This window comes from Chaetodon auriga, chromosome 18, assembly GCF_051107435.1.
Source record: "Chaetodon auriga isolate fChaAug3 chromosome 18, fChaAug3.hap1, whole genome shotgun sequence".
Lineage (NCBI taxonomy): Eukaryota > Metazoa > Chordata > Actinopteri > Chaetodontiformes > Chaetodontidae > Chaetodon > Chaetodon auriga.
In genome coordinates, this window is record NC_135091.1 from 21,615,565 (window position 1) to 21,632,702 (window position 17,138).

The 17,138-nt window shown below is 40.5% G+C and overlaps 1 protein-coding gene across 1 annotated transcript in view; it reads right to left on the reverse strand.

Annotated features, from left to right (window-relative positions):
* Positions 1-1,343: 1,343 nt before the first annotated feature.
* ube2j1 (ubiquitin-conjugating enzyme E2, J1) overlaps positions 1,344-17,138 on the reverse strand; it is a 49,974-nt gene continuing 34,179 nt past the window's right edge. Inside the window, exons 6-8 of the mRNA XM_076755990.1 lie at positions 11,453-11,582; positions 10,570-10,698; positions 1,344-4,800 (exon numbers count right to left, since the gene is read on the reverse strand). Coding sequence (XP_076612105.1) covers positions 4,507-4,800; positions 10,570-10,698; positions 11,453-11,582 — 553 coding nt within the window. The 3' untranslated portion in view covers positions 1,344-4,506. The remainder of the gene's footprint in view (positions 4,801-10,569; positions 10,699-11,452; positions 11,583-17,138) is intronic.

The following is a 17,138-nucleotide window of genomic DNA, read 5'->3' on the forward strand; positions in this document are numbered from 1 at the left end:
TGTGGAATTACAATATCTCACCCGATTGGGCAGCATTTCTAATATCCTTCTTAGACTCAGTTTAGATTAATATTTTTATACGGGTTTCCTACAGAATATTCCAAATCCACTTTTCTATGTGTAATATCAGAGGACAAACCATGCCGGCAGCTGCTGACTGCATCATTTCACTTGACCAGGCGCAGTTACTGCGGGAGGGAACATTGCCCATGATGATTTTTAAAAGATGGCCTTCTGGTTGATTTGTAATTGTTTCATTCTTGACCTCTGCTCTCCATCGTACAGTCAAGGATGAAAGTGCCTGTGGTGTCAGCTCTGTCTCCTTACACAAGCCCTCAGCCTCAGTTTTTGTGGATGCTGAGGAACATTCTGTTCCCACTTGACAAAGAGTATTTGAGATTAAAAAGTATTATCCCGTCAAACCATGTTTTCTAGATGACTACATTCATCTGGATGAATGCTCAGTATTCAAGGAGCTTCAGTGAAAATATTTCCCTCTCTTTGAAAAGGTGGCTAACCAAATGATGCGTGTAATGATACATACGTTCTGTTAACTTTATGCCTCTCAGGGCTGATGTTTGTGGCCAACCTTACATGACATAAATGCCTGCCTTTAGACAATATTGCATAGGGAAAATGGTGTCCACTGAAAATGTGTCTTCAGCTTCAGCATCTTTTGTCTGTTTGAACTTTGTAGTTAATTTATTGATGAATAGGTTTACAAATGTGATAGAAATTCTGTTTAAACCAGAGCTGTCTTTTAGGGCAAGTGCATATCAAGTTGAACAAAAGTTTGAATCAAGAATCATGGAAACTGAAACAAGTCCAAGTCTCAAGTAAGACAAGTCTAAAGTCAGCTGACACAAATCCAAGACATTATATGCTTCTTCTGAATTTGATGCAGAAATCTAATCCTGATCACAGTCTATACGTCACATAACCAGGTGGTAGTTGGCACATGGAGAAAATGACATCTATGGACAATTTAGGGTTGGACTGTGGGAAACTGGAGGTTCCACCTGAGAAATCCCACCGAGGCACAGGGAGAACATATAAACTCCACAACTCAGGACCTTGCAGCTGTGAGGCGATAGTGTAAACCATCATCTCTCAATTCTGCCATAATCACTGCTTAGGTCTTTGTGATTATTCACAGCTACATATATTAGAAAATGTGAGATAAGGGATGTAGCTAAATGTATTTTACACACATTTAGACCCTGACAATTACTTGATCCATCATCAGGACAACGTAAAGATACCAGCAATGCCACATATTCCCTGTGGGATGTGTAGGTATAATAAGACATTAGAAAACCTGACACACAGCAAAGACATTCTTTCATTCAAGCAATTTATTTTCTGTTTATATCCCACAATACCAGCCTTGAGCACAATAACTGAAATGACAGATGTGGAGAGATTCTGACAAAATGGATATTCAGAAAGAACCTCTGCTGCCTTCAAGTAATACCTGGACATATGCAGGCATAAGATGTTGCTCAAATAAAAAGAAAAAACTACAGAGACAGATTTGTTCCCAAGGTAGAACAGGTAGACTGCTCTGACTACCACAGAGCCATTTGTATGCTGCCAAGTTGCTGTACATGTCAAAAGGCGTCAGCTACGATGTGCAAAGAGTGAATTTAAATTGCTTCCCAGTTCCTCCAAGTCTCATCAGAGTGATAAAGCCCTACTCAAAGTATATCAAAGAGGGTAAATGTTAGACAGTGTTTGGGTCTATTTATACGAGGGGGGTGGGGTGGGGGGGTGATTGTTTGCATACGGCTTCAGAGAATGCAAGCCAAACAAGAGATTAATGCACAGGGACGTGGTGGGAATATCATGAAACAGCCGGGGAGACGTGGAGAGAGGCAGTGAGGGGTAAGACACAAATGAATGGGATTACGGTGAAAAATGACTTCCTGATTCAAAGAAAATAAATATGTCTTCTGTGGGTGTGAAAGCACAATCAGAGGGAAATCCAACGCATCCTACATGCATTGAAAGTGAACAGACAGCTGACTGAACCGGCGGGTTTGCAGTGTTTTCTGAGTCATGTTTACTTGTGGAAATAATCCCTAAAATTATCTCACCAGTAAACGTTGCCATGGTGATAACAGTTCAAAGCAGTGTGTCCTCTTGCTGCACTCCAGTAAACATCCTGCATTTAGCCAGTGCTGGATCAGTCAACTTGTTCCCTTCACAGGACTGTTGGGAATTATTACCTGATGGGCTGTGTTTTACTGGAAGCACAGCGGCCAGTGCACGACACGTGCCAACAGTTTGGTATTTTACTGATCTTCACATTCTCTTCGCGTTTGGTATTCTTGTGCCCAGCACTGGTGAGAGTTTGATTTAATTAAGGCAGTACAAAGCAAGTGGTTGGTATTTTGATGGAAATTGGGCGCTCATCTCAGAACCATGTCTATCTCTAGAGAAAATTCACCACACGAGCAGCACAAGAGCAAACTAAATACTAGCAATTTCCAGTAATTGTGAAACAATGCTTCAAACTGTAAATAAACAATTTCAATTAAAGCCCTCCAACCAGTAGATGCGTTAAAATTAGCTTTAAAAAAGAAAGTTTAATGTGATTCAGCAGGTGTTATGCCAGTTTCTGTGACAACCTTAAAAGAGTACTCCACCAATTACTCATTATACTCCTGTAACACTCACACTCACAATGGACGGTTTTAAAACAGAGAGGATTAAAATCGATGCAGCAGAACCAGAGAAACAGTTTTTTTCATTCCACACAGTCTTCCTTGTCAAAACCTGGCACCTAAATTACTCACAATGGAACTTGACCGCTGACAGTTGTCAGTTGGAGACTGGGGTGTGTGGAGTTATGCTAGCGGCTAATGTAGCCTGGAGCCTCTAGCCTCCAGCAGAGATGAGGAGTGGGCTACAGAGGTCTGGTGAGACCCACTCCCCGGATGTTTTTCCATTTTCAGACTTGTAGTCTTGCACCCCAAACGATCCTGACTCAAGTGACATCACTTGAGGACAGTTATCAGACTTCACACAGCTCCCTCTGGAGACACACAACACTTTACACAACATGTTTGACACATGCAGCAGGACTCTCCAGGTCCTGGTAACAAACCTTGATGAGTAAAATTGGTGGAATTCCCCTTTAATGTGTGACTGCGGGAGCTGCTGTGTCAAGGATGCTGTCACACTCCTTCAAGTGTTACTGTTAAACGTTATTAATGTTATTAAGTCTCTAAAAGAATTGACAGGAACAGCAAGGACCTTGGTTTTGTTTGGTTTCCAGGTTCAGTAGGATCACATTCCTCATGGCCAGTGTCAGGAACAGCAACCTTCTTATGTAGTGCTTCTGTTTTCTATTGCCAGATTGTTTGGTGATGTCAGTTTCAATAAAAAGGCCAAGTACCTGTGTCAGAAACTGTGACCTCAAGGCACATTCTCAACTACTCACTATTACAAAGTGTGATAACATCCCTGCAACAGCACCCCTGCAGTCACACATTACGGTGGTCACATGGATGTTAGTAAATTAATGAGTGATTTCTTAGAGTATCTGTAAAGCTTCTCCTTTAGTACATTAAATCCCTGCAGCCATCTGAGACAGCAGAGCATATATGTTTACAAATCTGCAGCCTCTGATGTGCTGCCACACACCTCTACACACATCACCCTGCTCAGTTAGAACCCAGCGTTGTGCCTGTTAATGTGGGCGATGTCAGATTACCAGGGCTCATCAGTCCTGTGCGTCACTGCCACCACTTCAACTCATTAAACAACAGGGCATTTCGTGCTTTGTTCTCGAAATGCAATGTTGCTATATCACATTAATTACAATATGATGTGACCATGTATGACACTGTGAGATAGAGTAGAATGAAGACCTCAGTACCATACCAATCACATCCATATGAACCAAAATAGCTGGAGGACTTGAGGACGCCCACACAGCAGTTGCTGCACTTGCACCATTAAAATGGAGCCCTGTATGGTGTGACTGACCTTGTAGGAAATTAAAACACATTAAGAGGAAGCCATTATAGCACATATACTCTGTGCAGATACTTCCACGATTAAATAATTACCTTGAGACAAAAATCCCCCATAATTCTATGTTGTTGACATATTATATTACAGTTGCAATTAAATAATGGGAACAAGCGGCAGCCCTAGGATAAACAACAATTATATGGAGGGGGAGATGTGGTGTGTGTGGCTGCTGAACTGATCGCAAACACAACAAAGCTTCCCGTTTTTAACAATACATGACTCTCCGCAGAGAAAATTCACGCTGATTAAAGGACACCCTGGAGGTGTGGTGGTGAGTAGAGCAACTCCTCTGCAGGAATGAAAGTTCCTCCTCAGTGGAGACTGAACCCTCTGCTGACGGGCAGGGAGGGAAGTCAGTGCCAGACACTGCCTTGGCTCTAGTTCCACTTCAGCGGGTCAGAGTTCTGTTAGGGTGGTAGCAGGAGGGGTCGACTCGAGGGTGAGGTGGGGGTGCGGCCGAGTTGGTCACAGCTCGTAGTCAAACTTGTACTCTTGAGCAAGGTAGATCCTGCGGAAGATGAGTGCAGCCAGGGCCAGAGTGAGCACCACGATGAGGACCGCTGAGCCCGCGTGGCTTTCATCCTGAGGCTGGCGAGGAGCCGGGGCAAAGGCCGGCCTGCTGGCTGGATCTCTGCCGTCTCTCTGATCCTGCTGGCTGTGCTGCTGGGCGCGACGCTGCCGGGGACTGAGAGGGCGACCGGTGCTGGAGGCCGCAGGGGGCTGGGGCACCTCTAATCCTGTTGCTGGAGACGCCTCTGCCTGTGGAGGAGGATGGCATTGAGAGGATCAGTGAGACAGACCTAGGCATTAGAGTAGAAACAATTAGTTATGCTTCATGTCCACTGGATCAGGCCGCAATGCCTGTGGGTTGTGCTACAGCTCCATCACGGTTCCATTTGACACTGGAAACTGATGTTTTTCTCACCCCAAAACAGGACTTTTACAAAGTGATGACAGGCCTGCCCTGTGAGGGTAGGCAACCTTTTGTTGCTTTCTGTGATTCCTCATTTTACATGTCAGTCTAGCTGATCACACAGTACAGCTGTTGTCATTAACCTGTATTCATACTGACTCACACGTTGTCTTCATGAAATAATGATGCGATCAGCAGCACAGCCGACAGCTTGCAAATGACTTTTGGTTAAAAGGGGGTATTCATGAGCTGCAATCAAATCACTATTAATACTCATTCCAACAATGGAAACTGTAAATAAGAGCAATAAATTCAGTCGTTTGGAGTTTTGGTTTTGGTTGATGACTTGAAAATACAGCTTCATTTTCTCATGTCATCTAGCTCGACTCGATCATAGATACACACAGTAAATGTCTCTGCTGCCATCATACTGCAGCACGTTGTGACCCATTCAAACAGCAGAAAATACCAGACTTTAGTGCTGCTTTTGGATATTCTAATAAAAAGAAATGCCAAAACCAAGCAGCAGGGAATTACATCTCACAGGTGCAGAGTTATTTTACAATATTTTACAATTGTGTTGAATTTCATATTTAACAATAAGTTATCATTAAGTTTGTCACGATACTCAGTTAAGATGAAAAAAAGATTAAAATGTATATATTAACACTTTTCTGAAAATTCTATTTGTCATCTTCAATTTTTTAATACATTTCTTTGAGATTAGAGCTAAATTTGCATTGTTCATCGCTTATAAAAATGCAGCTCTACATCATTTATTTTCAGTTGTACAAAACTGTAATTTTACTTTATCAGAATATGTCACTGGTACACTGCGACTCTACACAAACCTGCTAATACACCGGATATACAGTTGATTTGCAAAATGTGAATATTTCACTAAAAATCAATTTAAAAACAGAATCCTGTCAGAAATGTATTTCATCTTTTAATTTAGTTTTTTATATTAATTATGTCTTTTTTTTTTCATTTATTTCCAAAACTATCCATAAAACTACATCATTGCAGCTGCTCTCCATGCAGTAAGAAAAAAGGATATATTTTGAAGGGTAAGTTAATTTCAAATATTATACAAATACTACTGTTGCGCTCTATAACTTAAAGTATTTTGGTATGAAAACCCACATTTTTAATTTAACAAGATATGGTGTATCATAAATTCGTTTATGTTTATTTTATGTTTATTGTATTTAAGAAGGGACAATGCACATTAATTAACATGATCACTTAAGTCACGTAAATGTGCCAGATTTAGCCATACAGGCTAATTTTCCATCTGCAGTCCCTGGCAGGTTGATGGTATTTACATATATATATATGAACAGGCATTAAAATTACGTACAAAAGTACAAAAACACATAAGCACAGATAAAAGCGAATTGATTGCATGTCCATAGAAAGGAACATAGACATATATAGAAAGCACATAAGCTCAAAGCAAGTACATAACCACAGACAAAAGCACATAACAAAGCACATAGCAGAAACAGCAAGATTTAAAGCCTATTAATATAGTAACCTAACCATGTAACAAAAACATTGAAAACGCACTATACAAAAGTAGGACATAAAACATAACACAGACCAAAACACACAGCCAACAGATGTACATGTCTGACATTTGCCACAAACCACTCGAGTTTTGAGTAGTGATGATGTTAATGAGTTATGATGATGTTAATTGTGGATAGACCTCCAGGCTCAATAGACTTACATGCATACATACTTTGTGTAGTATGAAGTGTGAAATTAAAACATTGTTTGGATCAGTGACGATGAATTCATAGCAAATGTGTCTAATTGCAGCAATGTAGAGAAGTGTTTCTGTCACAGACACTCTACATGGAGGTAAGTCTTCCTCTCGGTTTGGGTTGTTATTAATGCAACTGACAATTACAAAAAAACCTTTGGATGAGAAGACATGTCCAAAGTTTTGACTGGTACTATACATGCAGAAAACTGAACCCTGCAAGCAAACCCCAAAAATGCATTCGCCATCACCAGACACGCTTTTCCTTTTATGCAATTACATAGAAAAAATGTGTAATTCATGAGCTTCCTGGATCAGCGCATTAAAACCCGCTACCATTTTCAGTATAATGACTTTGTGATAGAATTAGTTTAACATCAAATCTACGATGATCGTGTTCATTTAAAGTGACCTAACAGAATGATAACAGTGCTCACAGAATGAGTCCTCCCTGGAGGACAGGAGGCTGTGAGGGGGATGACTAACCAATGAGTGGTTCTGATGGGCTCAGCTTTTACACAGAAAACAGACTTCACTCAATTAGAGAATGGCTGGAGAGAGCTTACGGAAACTGGGAAAAGGCAGTAAACAGTACACAGTTATCCTACACCCTCCTGCACTTGGCGCACAGCAGCAAGGCAGTGTGGGATACCGTGGACCGGCCTGTCTCATTGTAGACGAGCTCTCAGTCTCGTCCCTCCAACTTGAGTGGCAGATGGTGAATCCTATTTTTTCATGTGGCCCTCCTCAGTTTATCCAAACTCAGAAACACTAATCTAAGTTGACCCCCCTCTCCGCTCCTTCAGACTCTGCCACTGTGGCTCTGTGGGTAGCAGCTGGCGCCAAAATCAATCCTCTTAGGCAACAAAGCTTGTCCATATCATGTGAGCTGGTGAAAAGAAGCTCGTGAAAAGAAGCCATGGAACCACAGGCTTCGAGCTACCAGAACACATCCACGATGATGTGTGGAGACTGCTGATGTCTCGCTGCTTGATTTCACACACTGACTCTGTGCAACCAATACAGCTGGCATGGTGCTGCTGCACAATCAGGCACAATCATTTCCTTCCATACACATTCAAAATGATTGGGGAGCTCAGTGGGATGTCAACAGGTGATTAAGCATCCCACCGATTAAAAGTGTGAAAGATGGGTAATTGACTGCATACAGACAGCAATGTATAATCTACACTGTGTCACTGCTCTGTCCAACACTTTGGAGCTTAAATGGATTGAAAAACAAACCACAGAATGGTGAAAATAGGTCTATTTTTTAATTACGCCAGACATCAGGAGAAGGAATCAGCAAAGCCTAAATAATCCTTAGTGTCAACTGCGTTGCACGTCAGTGAATGAGCTTTATAGTTTAGTGGTATATAAGTCTTCAGTGATTTAAGCTTTGACCTCAAGAGTCAAAAATCAGTGGCAGCGATTATCAAGCCTTCACACAGGCAGAGAGGTGCCAGCACTGTTGGAGAGGCAACTCCACCAGAGGGATCCTCAACAGACTAGAGGAAAATGGGCAAGACATCATTTTTCCAGAATGGCCACTCTGTCTTTCAGTCAGTGGCTCCTAAACTTTTTTGTCATGTCCCCCTTTGGAGGCCGAAAAACATCTCAGGCAGCAGTGACATGTAAATTGACTGAATATTGAGAAAACTAGTAACTAGTGATTTTCAGCTCAATACAATCAAATCAACTAATATGCTTTTTTTTCATTTTCTTTAAAATTAGATTCATCTTATTCTTATTGTGTATAAGGCACATGTTGGTGTGAGGAGAAAGACTGAAACCAGCAGGTCGGCTGCACTGACAGGCACTTTCCTGTCTTGTTTTCTTGTATTCCAGCCATGAGAGAGTCAGATCACACACACAATGTTTGAACGCACAATACCACAGTGACCGGATCTCCGTCTTCCACGAGCAGCCCAAACCTGTCTGTTAAGCTGCCAAGCCGAGTAAAGTTGAGTCTGGTTTCAGTTTGGCTGCTGAGCTCAGACTCAGTCCTGTCAGACAGTGTTGAGGGCTGACATGCATCAGTTCCCGAGCTCTGTTCACCACCTCACATCTTTCCATCACTGCTCTGACCGGCACTATTGTGGAGATCCTGAAAAAAGTCCCCAGCCAGCCGGTAGGTGTGTTACAGGATGCATGTTATTAGCTGCATATTTAATACATTTGTTATGATATTTCTTACCTCTTTCTTCTGTTACGATATGTTTGAAAACATAATAAAGAACAATGATATGATAAATCTTGCTGCACCCACTCATCCTAAAGGCACACCAGGGTGCTGCAACACCCACTTTTGGGACTCACTGATTGAGACCATAAGCTGCGTGTTGTTTTTAATGTTACGTAATGATTTTCATGAGAGAAAACGAAAAACTCAACTTAAAGAGTTACTTGAAAGCCGGTGTTTCACTGTGTCTGGCACCTCTGACCACAACAGTGATGAACTGACACATCCCAGAGAACACCAGCACCACTGCAGCGAGGTGAGAGGATAAACAAGGCTGTCTGCTCTTGCTGTAGTACAGTGTACTGGTACAAGTGGGCTATACAATGATATGTACCATGAAATAATGCGAAATTTACTTGTTTTGGGCCATTGTTGATGATGCTGCAAATCAATGAACAATACTGTTTTATTGCATTACTGGATATTTATAAGGTTTATGGATACTTTATACATAGACATTTGTTTTTCCAGAAGATTCACTATACAGAATTACGATATTTATTGATATCGCAATATAAACTTACATACTATGTGAGAATTTTATCCATATTGCTCACTCCCACTGTTAACTCTTTAAGCTTTGCTTGAGTATTTATACATAACAGACACAAGGCTCTCTTGATATACTCACAGTGAACCTGAGAGGACGAGGACCTGAGAGGCTTCTTCAGATTTGGATTTGACTCATGTGTTTGTATTTTTTCTGTGTCAAAACTCAAAAGCTGTCCACTGAGTACTTTATACATCATTTTTCTTTCTGAATAAATCGTGTTAACGTGAATCCATGATAGCTTTGCAGTATCTGGACCAAATGAATCAGATTCATGTAGGACTAACAACATTATTGATGGCTCTTTTCCAGCATTAATTGCAATGCAGTTCAGCCAACATGGCACCAGTGACAGCAATGAAACCAGTATACTGCCCATCCCTACCAGAACCTGGCTTGTTTGTTTATGTTTTCTCATCCACTCTGTTGTTTCAGAATCAGAATCAGATATAAATACTTTATACTTGAAATACTTTACTTTAAATAAATATTTTATTGATCCCTGAGGTGAAATTGTTTAGACCAGAACTCTCTCAACCAACATGTTTAGAGAAGGTCCAGCTTCAAGATGTAAGTCACGTGGTAAAAGTAAAGAATAAAGCAAAAAAGTTGTTCTTTTGTTGCTGTTCTGTTGTTCATGTACTCTTGTTCTTCATTAATACAAAAATAAATTCATATCAGAATTCACATAGTCTGTATAAGAAGTTGTAAGTACAATTTTACTTCTACATTAAAATCAGATCTAGAGCTTTCTCATTAAGATAGTACAATGTCATCAAACCACATCATTACCAAACTGAACAGAAAGGAACAGGTATTTAGTTTTGCTTTTTTTCTCACAGGTGGGACTGAAGGACTCAGAAGCACTGCTTTGTGAAATGGTTGCCATGTTACATTTGCAGTCAAAAGGCTAAAACAGGTAAAACCATGGGTATGGTCTGTTCCGTGGGTGGTGGGCTGGCTGCAGGCAAGGTATGTGCTGTCCTGTGTGTGTGTGTGTGTGTGTGTGTGTGTGTGTGCGCGTAACCCCAGCGTGGCAGTTCAACACCTACCTGTTCAGCCCGGGGACCATCAGCAGCTTCCCTGTCTGCAGATGTGGAGGTTTCTGTCTGGGTGACTGTGGAAGGCTCGCTTTCTGTACCTCCGCTCTCACTTGCTTGTCTTGATAAGCTGGACTCTGCCTGCATTAACACACAGGAGACAGCAGTCATCTGCACTGTGTCTTGGCTTAAGAGCACATCTCTTAAAAAGAGAAACTGAGAGCAACTCTGTGATGAGTATGACATGATTCTGTTTGTGGAAGTCCATTTTTGCTCGACACATTGTCATGTGACAGTAAAAGCACATTAGAAGTGCGTGCTGACTTTCAATGACAGCACCTCAAGAGTGGACAAAATACTGACCACACTAGAAAAAAGACTGGAAAAAAGAGCATTATTTGTATTAAAAGCAAAACTCCAAGCAGCAGATTACTGAGTATGACATGACTGTGGTGTTGTACTGATGGAAAATGTTGGGTTTGCATGAACAGAAAACTGCAAATTAAAACAGGAGCTCACCGGAAAACAAGGAGAATGCTGACTTAAATATGATCAAATATCCTGATAAAATGGGAAATTCTAAGCCTTCTCAAATAATGGCCTCAGATGGTATTTTGGAGTTAAGTATTCTAACTTAAATCAGACAGTACTTAGACAATTTATTGCCAAGCGTGAATGAGTACATTGAAATGCGTAGGAGATTCATAATGGTTTATTGTCCAGCTCTAACAGCACTGAGCAAATCAGCTTTTTCTACAGAAAGAGAGAGAAGAAAGGCAAAAGCAGCAGACATTCCTTTGTAGCTTGTGCTGTCAACAGCTCTTTTGCTCTTAGGGTTAAATCATTGACTGAACTGTGAATCAAACATGACTCATGTAACAGCCAGTGTTTGTACCTTGAAGTTGATTTGCTGGGCCAGTTCTTTAGCCTTGTGGTCCTCGGCGCTGGGGTTGCTATTGGGGGTCAGAGCAAGGAGGGCAGAGCGCATGGAGCAGCCACACGCCTCACAGCAGAAGTCCTGGGACCTGCCAGAGAACAGACAGCTGGTGAGGTCACTCTGCCGCGAGAGCACCTCTCGTTCCACACAACATTTAGAGACCTTCACTTTTTTCACTTGACAGTATCAGGTCACATGATGAATAACTAGGTCCCTCCACTCTATAAGAACCTGCTGCAAATAATGAACAGCACCCAACATGAATGTTCTCACACACTTGTTAGAGTGTGTCAGGTTAAAACAACAATTATTTCTTTTCATGGATATGTCACACTGTCTGTAGCAGTTATACAGTGGCTCATTCTTGTAATTTAGCATGAAGTACAATCACATTTAAAATACAAGACACTTCATCCAGAGTACAGATCAAGACCAATGCAATGCACAATGGATAATTTGGGTCATAATTTTCCCATGTGCTTTGGTTTTCTCCATCAGATCACTTTGGCAAACCTGGGTTTTTACAGCCATCTGGTCATCTGACTGCTCATGTCATCTGAATTCTTTTGCTGATGTTGCTGTGCTCTCAAATCTCAGTGGACTAACAATCACCTTAAACCGACATTTTGTTTAGCTTCATTCATTCAGCCTGACCTCAACTTCATGTTAGGCAATTTCTTGTTGTCACCATAAGCAGTCAGTAGTGAGTGGTCTACTCTATCTGCTGTTATTTCTGTAAATTTACTTACAACAACCTGTTTGACTTATTCAATGTAGCTAGCTAGCACGTATGAAGATGACATCCCCGTTCTTAATTTCATTTACAGTACAAAGGTTTGTTTGCTCAGTGGTTTAACCAACTCATGGAAAACACATCAGTGAGCATAATGTCAGATCTTTATGATCCTTTGTAAATCCAATTAACCAAACCCAAACCTTAACCTGCATCAAAAAAAGAAAAAAAAAAAAACCCTTCAAGAAGTGATGAAGGCCCAGTCCTTATTGTGATGGTGTAAACACGAACAAATACAAGAATTATTATGGAACAGTCTAGCAGGCAGTCAATCAACAACGTTTTTGATAGAGAGCCACAGTTTAGGTTTGTTGGTTGACGGTCAGAGAGTGTGTCATGGTCAGCACAAACAAAGAAAGAGAGACCAGACAAAGAACTCTGAATTACTCTGGCAATTGTACATTTCACAAAGTTAGCAGCCTCCACAGAGGGTGGCTCATTGATTTATCCGCCAAAGAAAAGTATACTGTCAAGTGGCAATTTGGGATCTTGATTATGAAGCTATAAAGATTTTTAGATTGAGCTGCCCAGACTTTTCACAGCTATGTATGAATCCTGTAAACAAACTGGCAGAAAACCAAGCTTCAAAAGATGTGTGCACCTGTGTGTAAGTAAGAGTGTGTGTATTGTATTGGCTGTCTCTTTGTACTGTTGGCTGCCTCACACTGAACCCTCGTCTGACAGGTGTGTTTTTGCTTTCACCACCTGTTGCACATTCACATGCCAGGTCCCTGATAAGGTTTCAGACTGTTGAGGGCACCTTTAAGCCTTCACGTCAGTCCTGACAGTGGCTTTCAGTGGAATATTGCTAAGAGAAGGAGCAACACAGATATATAGTGCAGTGATGTGGGAAAAAATGCAACACATAAAAAAGGTTTCTGTGGATTTGTCTTGGAAAAGCTAATTGTCCCTTGCAGCAGCTCATGGACTGATGTCACAGCTGTCAGGAGGAGGGATGAATCATCCTCAGGCTGAAGGTGGCATGGAGAGATTTGGATATATTATGGTATTAATGATCTAAATCAGTGTCTTCCTCTGCAGCCAAATTGAAATTGGATTCTATTCAAGTGAAGTTAAGATGTGGCTGAGGAAGAAGATGCATTAGACATTTTGTAAAGCATAATGAGTGATCTCTTATGACTCCAGTGATCATGTCACTGGACTATGACAACTTAGACAGGCAGTCTATGTGTCAAAAAGTGGACTGCATGCAGACAGGCTCTGTGGTAGGCTGATGGTTGCTCACATGAATTACTGTTTGAACCCTGTTAGGCATTAGTGCAAATCATCAAGAACACATCTGAGATTAAAGAGGAATACCAAAACCGGATATTTGGTTTGTAAAATCTCAGATGTGTACTGAGAGGACAGCTGCTGTGTCAATTACTGGTTCAGAAGTGTTGCTCCTGCAATTTTATTTTATATTTAGTGGCAGGAAGGTTTTATATTTAGATGGTCCCACAAGCATTTCACAAATTGGAAATTTTTGTTTCTTCATCTTAACATCCACAAAAACATGTGAAGAATTATTAAGAGTCTGTAACACGCAGAAAAGTATATATATATTGGGCTGTAAGGATTTTCCAACATGCTAGATTACAGACTATATACTAGAGCAGAAAACTTTTTGTCAGGTTGTCAAATATCAATGCATGCTGTGACAACTGTCCCCCCTGGCTCACCAGAGATGATTCATAGGAGTCTATGGCCAGACAATTATTTACACAACAAGCCCTGAAAATAACACAGCAGAAAAATGTTGGTGCTATGGTCCCGGGGTAGAAAATGCCTACTGCACTTTAACCAAAAATATAGAGCACTTAAGGATAATTCAGCAACTGAGTGGGTGGGGGTTTACACAAAATACTACAAACATCTTTCCAGACACCTTCAGGGATGAAACTGCTGCAGCTGCACTGAAACTGTCCTCATTAAAGTAAAAAACATTCTTCACTTACAGCTGATGCTGGAGACTGTTCCATTTTAATTCCTCTACAAGATCTCAGCTCAGCACTTGACACAGCTGATCATTCTACACTATTGGATCACCCTGAAAAATGGTTTGGCATCAGGAATACTGCTCTAGACTAGTGTAAATCTTATTTATCAAACAGAGCTTTATCGGTAATGGTCGTTGATTCCTCTTCTTTTGTGGCCCCTCTGACCTGTGGTGTTCCCCAAATGACCTCCAAAGAGCACAAGTCTTTTTGCTGTCTGCACTGGAAACCTGGGATCAGGGCGGAGACAGATCAGATGGCAAAACCCGGTGGCTGCACAGAGTGTGAACCACTGACAGAGAACTGCACAGCTTGAAAAGAAGACTGAAACTCTGAATCAAAAATGTGAGATTGAGAAGTAGGTTGTTATGACTATTAGAAAGCAAAAAGATGAAAGGTGAAAAACTGATTCTCGCCTTTATTTCAAGCCAACTCTTTTACTGTAACACACTATTTACTGGCTGCCTGAAAAAACCTTCTGAGAGACTTCAGCTCATTCAAAACTTCAGCTCGGCTATTAACCAGAACCAAGAGGACAGAGAACATTAGTCCAGTTTAAGTGCCTCTGGATTCCTGTAACATTCAGAATTGATCAGCGGTATACCTACTTACATACAAAGCTCTTAATGTGTTTGAACCAAGCTACATTGCTAGCTCGCTTGTTCACAAGATTCACAACAATAGCCAAAAAAAAACCAGGAGTGCAGCCTTTGCTAATTATACATCAAAGCTACAGAATACACTACCTACAGATATCAGGAAGCCAACTCTCTACATATTCTTCAAGGAAAATTAAAAACTTTTCGCTTCAGTCTTGAACTAGCTGTGACCTTGCGGATACAGGCCTGGAACGTGTGCGCTTTGCCAAGCAATCTTGCACTGCTGCACTGTTTTTTAAATGTTAGATTGTCATTCTGTGTACTCCAATTTAAACTTTATTGATTATTATTATTCAGTGGGTTTTAATTTCCATCTTATGTTATGCATTCTCTATATTCTATTTTCATTCTTATTTTCATCTTATTTTTGCTATTAAGTGGGCTTTATTCTCCAACCTTTTTTTACATTTACTTCATATCCATTTTTATGTTTATTCTATTTATTTTTTGTGTGAAGCATAAATGCAATTTGTTTGTTGTAGTTTATTCTTATTCTTATTGTTATTATGCCGATGACGCACAAACTTGGCTCAAATGTGTCTGAAAACATTCAGCTTAATGAAAACAAATCTGAAATCATTCTCCCTGGTCCTCCAAAGTATATCCAAATTTTACAAAAACCTTGATTTCCTGTGTACAAATGTGAAATCAGTCAGAAACCTGGATGTAATATTTGACAGTAAACTTCCATTTGGAAAAAAAAAAAAAAAACCTCCATCAAGTTTATCAGTTGACAAGCATCGCCTAAATTGGTCTGATTCTGAGGAGGTCATACATGCTTCTATATCATCTTGGTTAGATTACTGTATTACTTATATTCAGGGCTATGTCAAAAAAAAAGATCTCACTTCTTCAGCTCCAAGAAAAGCTGCTCTGCTTTTAACAAATACTAGAGGGAGAGATCATACCGGCCCTGTTTTAGCCTCTCTTCATTGGTTACCAGTACACTTAAGAATCAATTTTAAGATTACCCTTAAAGCACTTCATGGTTTAGCAGTTACATTGCTGACTTGCTGCTCCCCTGTGAAGCAGAGCACAGCCTCAGATCCTCTGGCAGGGTTCTGCTGGCTGTTTATAAGTCCTGGCTCAAACTAAAGGCTTTCAGAGTCAGAGCCCCTGAGCTCTGGAACTCCAAAAATGCCATGCATCGCATTCAACAATCTGCTACTGTGGCCATTCCTTGGCATGACCATTTTTTTGTAATGGGCTTTTTTATATTGGCAACCAGCATAATTTAAACACGTACGCTCTAGAAAAGCCAAGAAGCTGTGGTGGTACCTTCCTTAGTACAACAACTCAAACTTAATTCTTAAAATGTTTTTCATTCTATGTCCATCTATCGTGTTCTAGTAGAAGTAAATCCCAGACCATTCCCAAAACAAATGGTAATGATTTGCTCTCACAGCCCCACAGCCTCTCCAGCATGCTGTCTGCCTCACCTTGGGCTGTTTAAGTACTGGTGCTATAAAGTATCTAATCATATTTCTCTCAATGAGTTGGTTGATGTTCATTGCCTATTGTTTAAGTTTTCCCACTCCTCTATTGATAATACAAAGTTTCCCTGGCTTTCCCACAATATATAGGATTTGTTCAACTTTTTAAGGCCCTTGTATAGTTTTGAAACAGATCTGAGACCTTTTCTTTATTAAATATTTCATCAATGTGATCAGAGAAGAAAAACGAAAAAAAAAAAAAAAAGCAAAACCTTTCTGGTCCCTCAAATCTTCGAAGTTTTAAAGTAAAGAATTCTTTAAGATACTCAAATAAATATTCACACTTCGCTCCTGCCATGTTTTGAAGATTTTGAGTTAAAGATCATACCATAGGTTGGGGTTTTCCCTCATGAGGTGTTTCAATAATCTATTTCCAACAATAGCCTATAAAGGGACCTTGATCAATTTCTGGTATTCAATAGACTTATGAGCAACAAGGACCACACATATTTATTAAGGCTTTAATCTGAGCTGCTTGGTAGTACCAGATGCCCTTTAGCCCTAGGAATGTGAAGGGTCTTATAATATTTTTGTTTATCTGGAATATAAACTGGTAGTGTTTGTTAATACAGCAGCCTTGGGAGTGTTGAATCAATGCCAAGACGGGCAACCTTTAGTGTGTTAAAAGGCTTTATTATGCATGTAAAACATCTGCAAAGCTTTGTAGCTTCAGTCTACAGTCCAGGACACATGAGAATAATT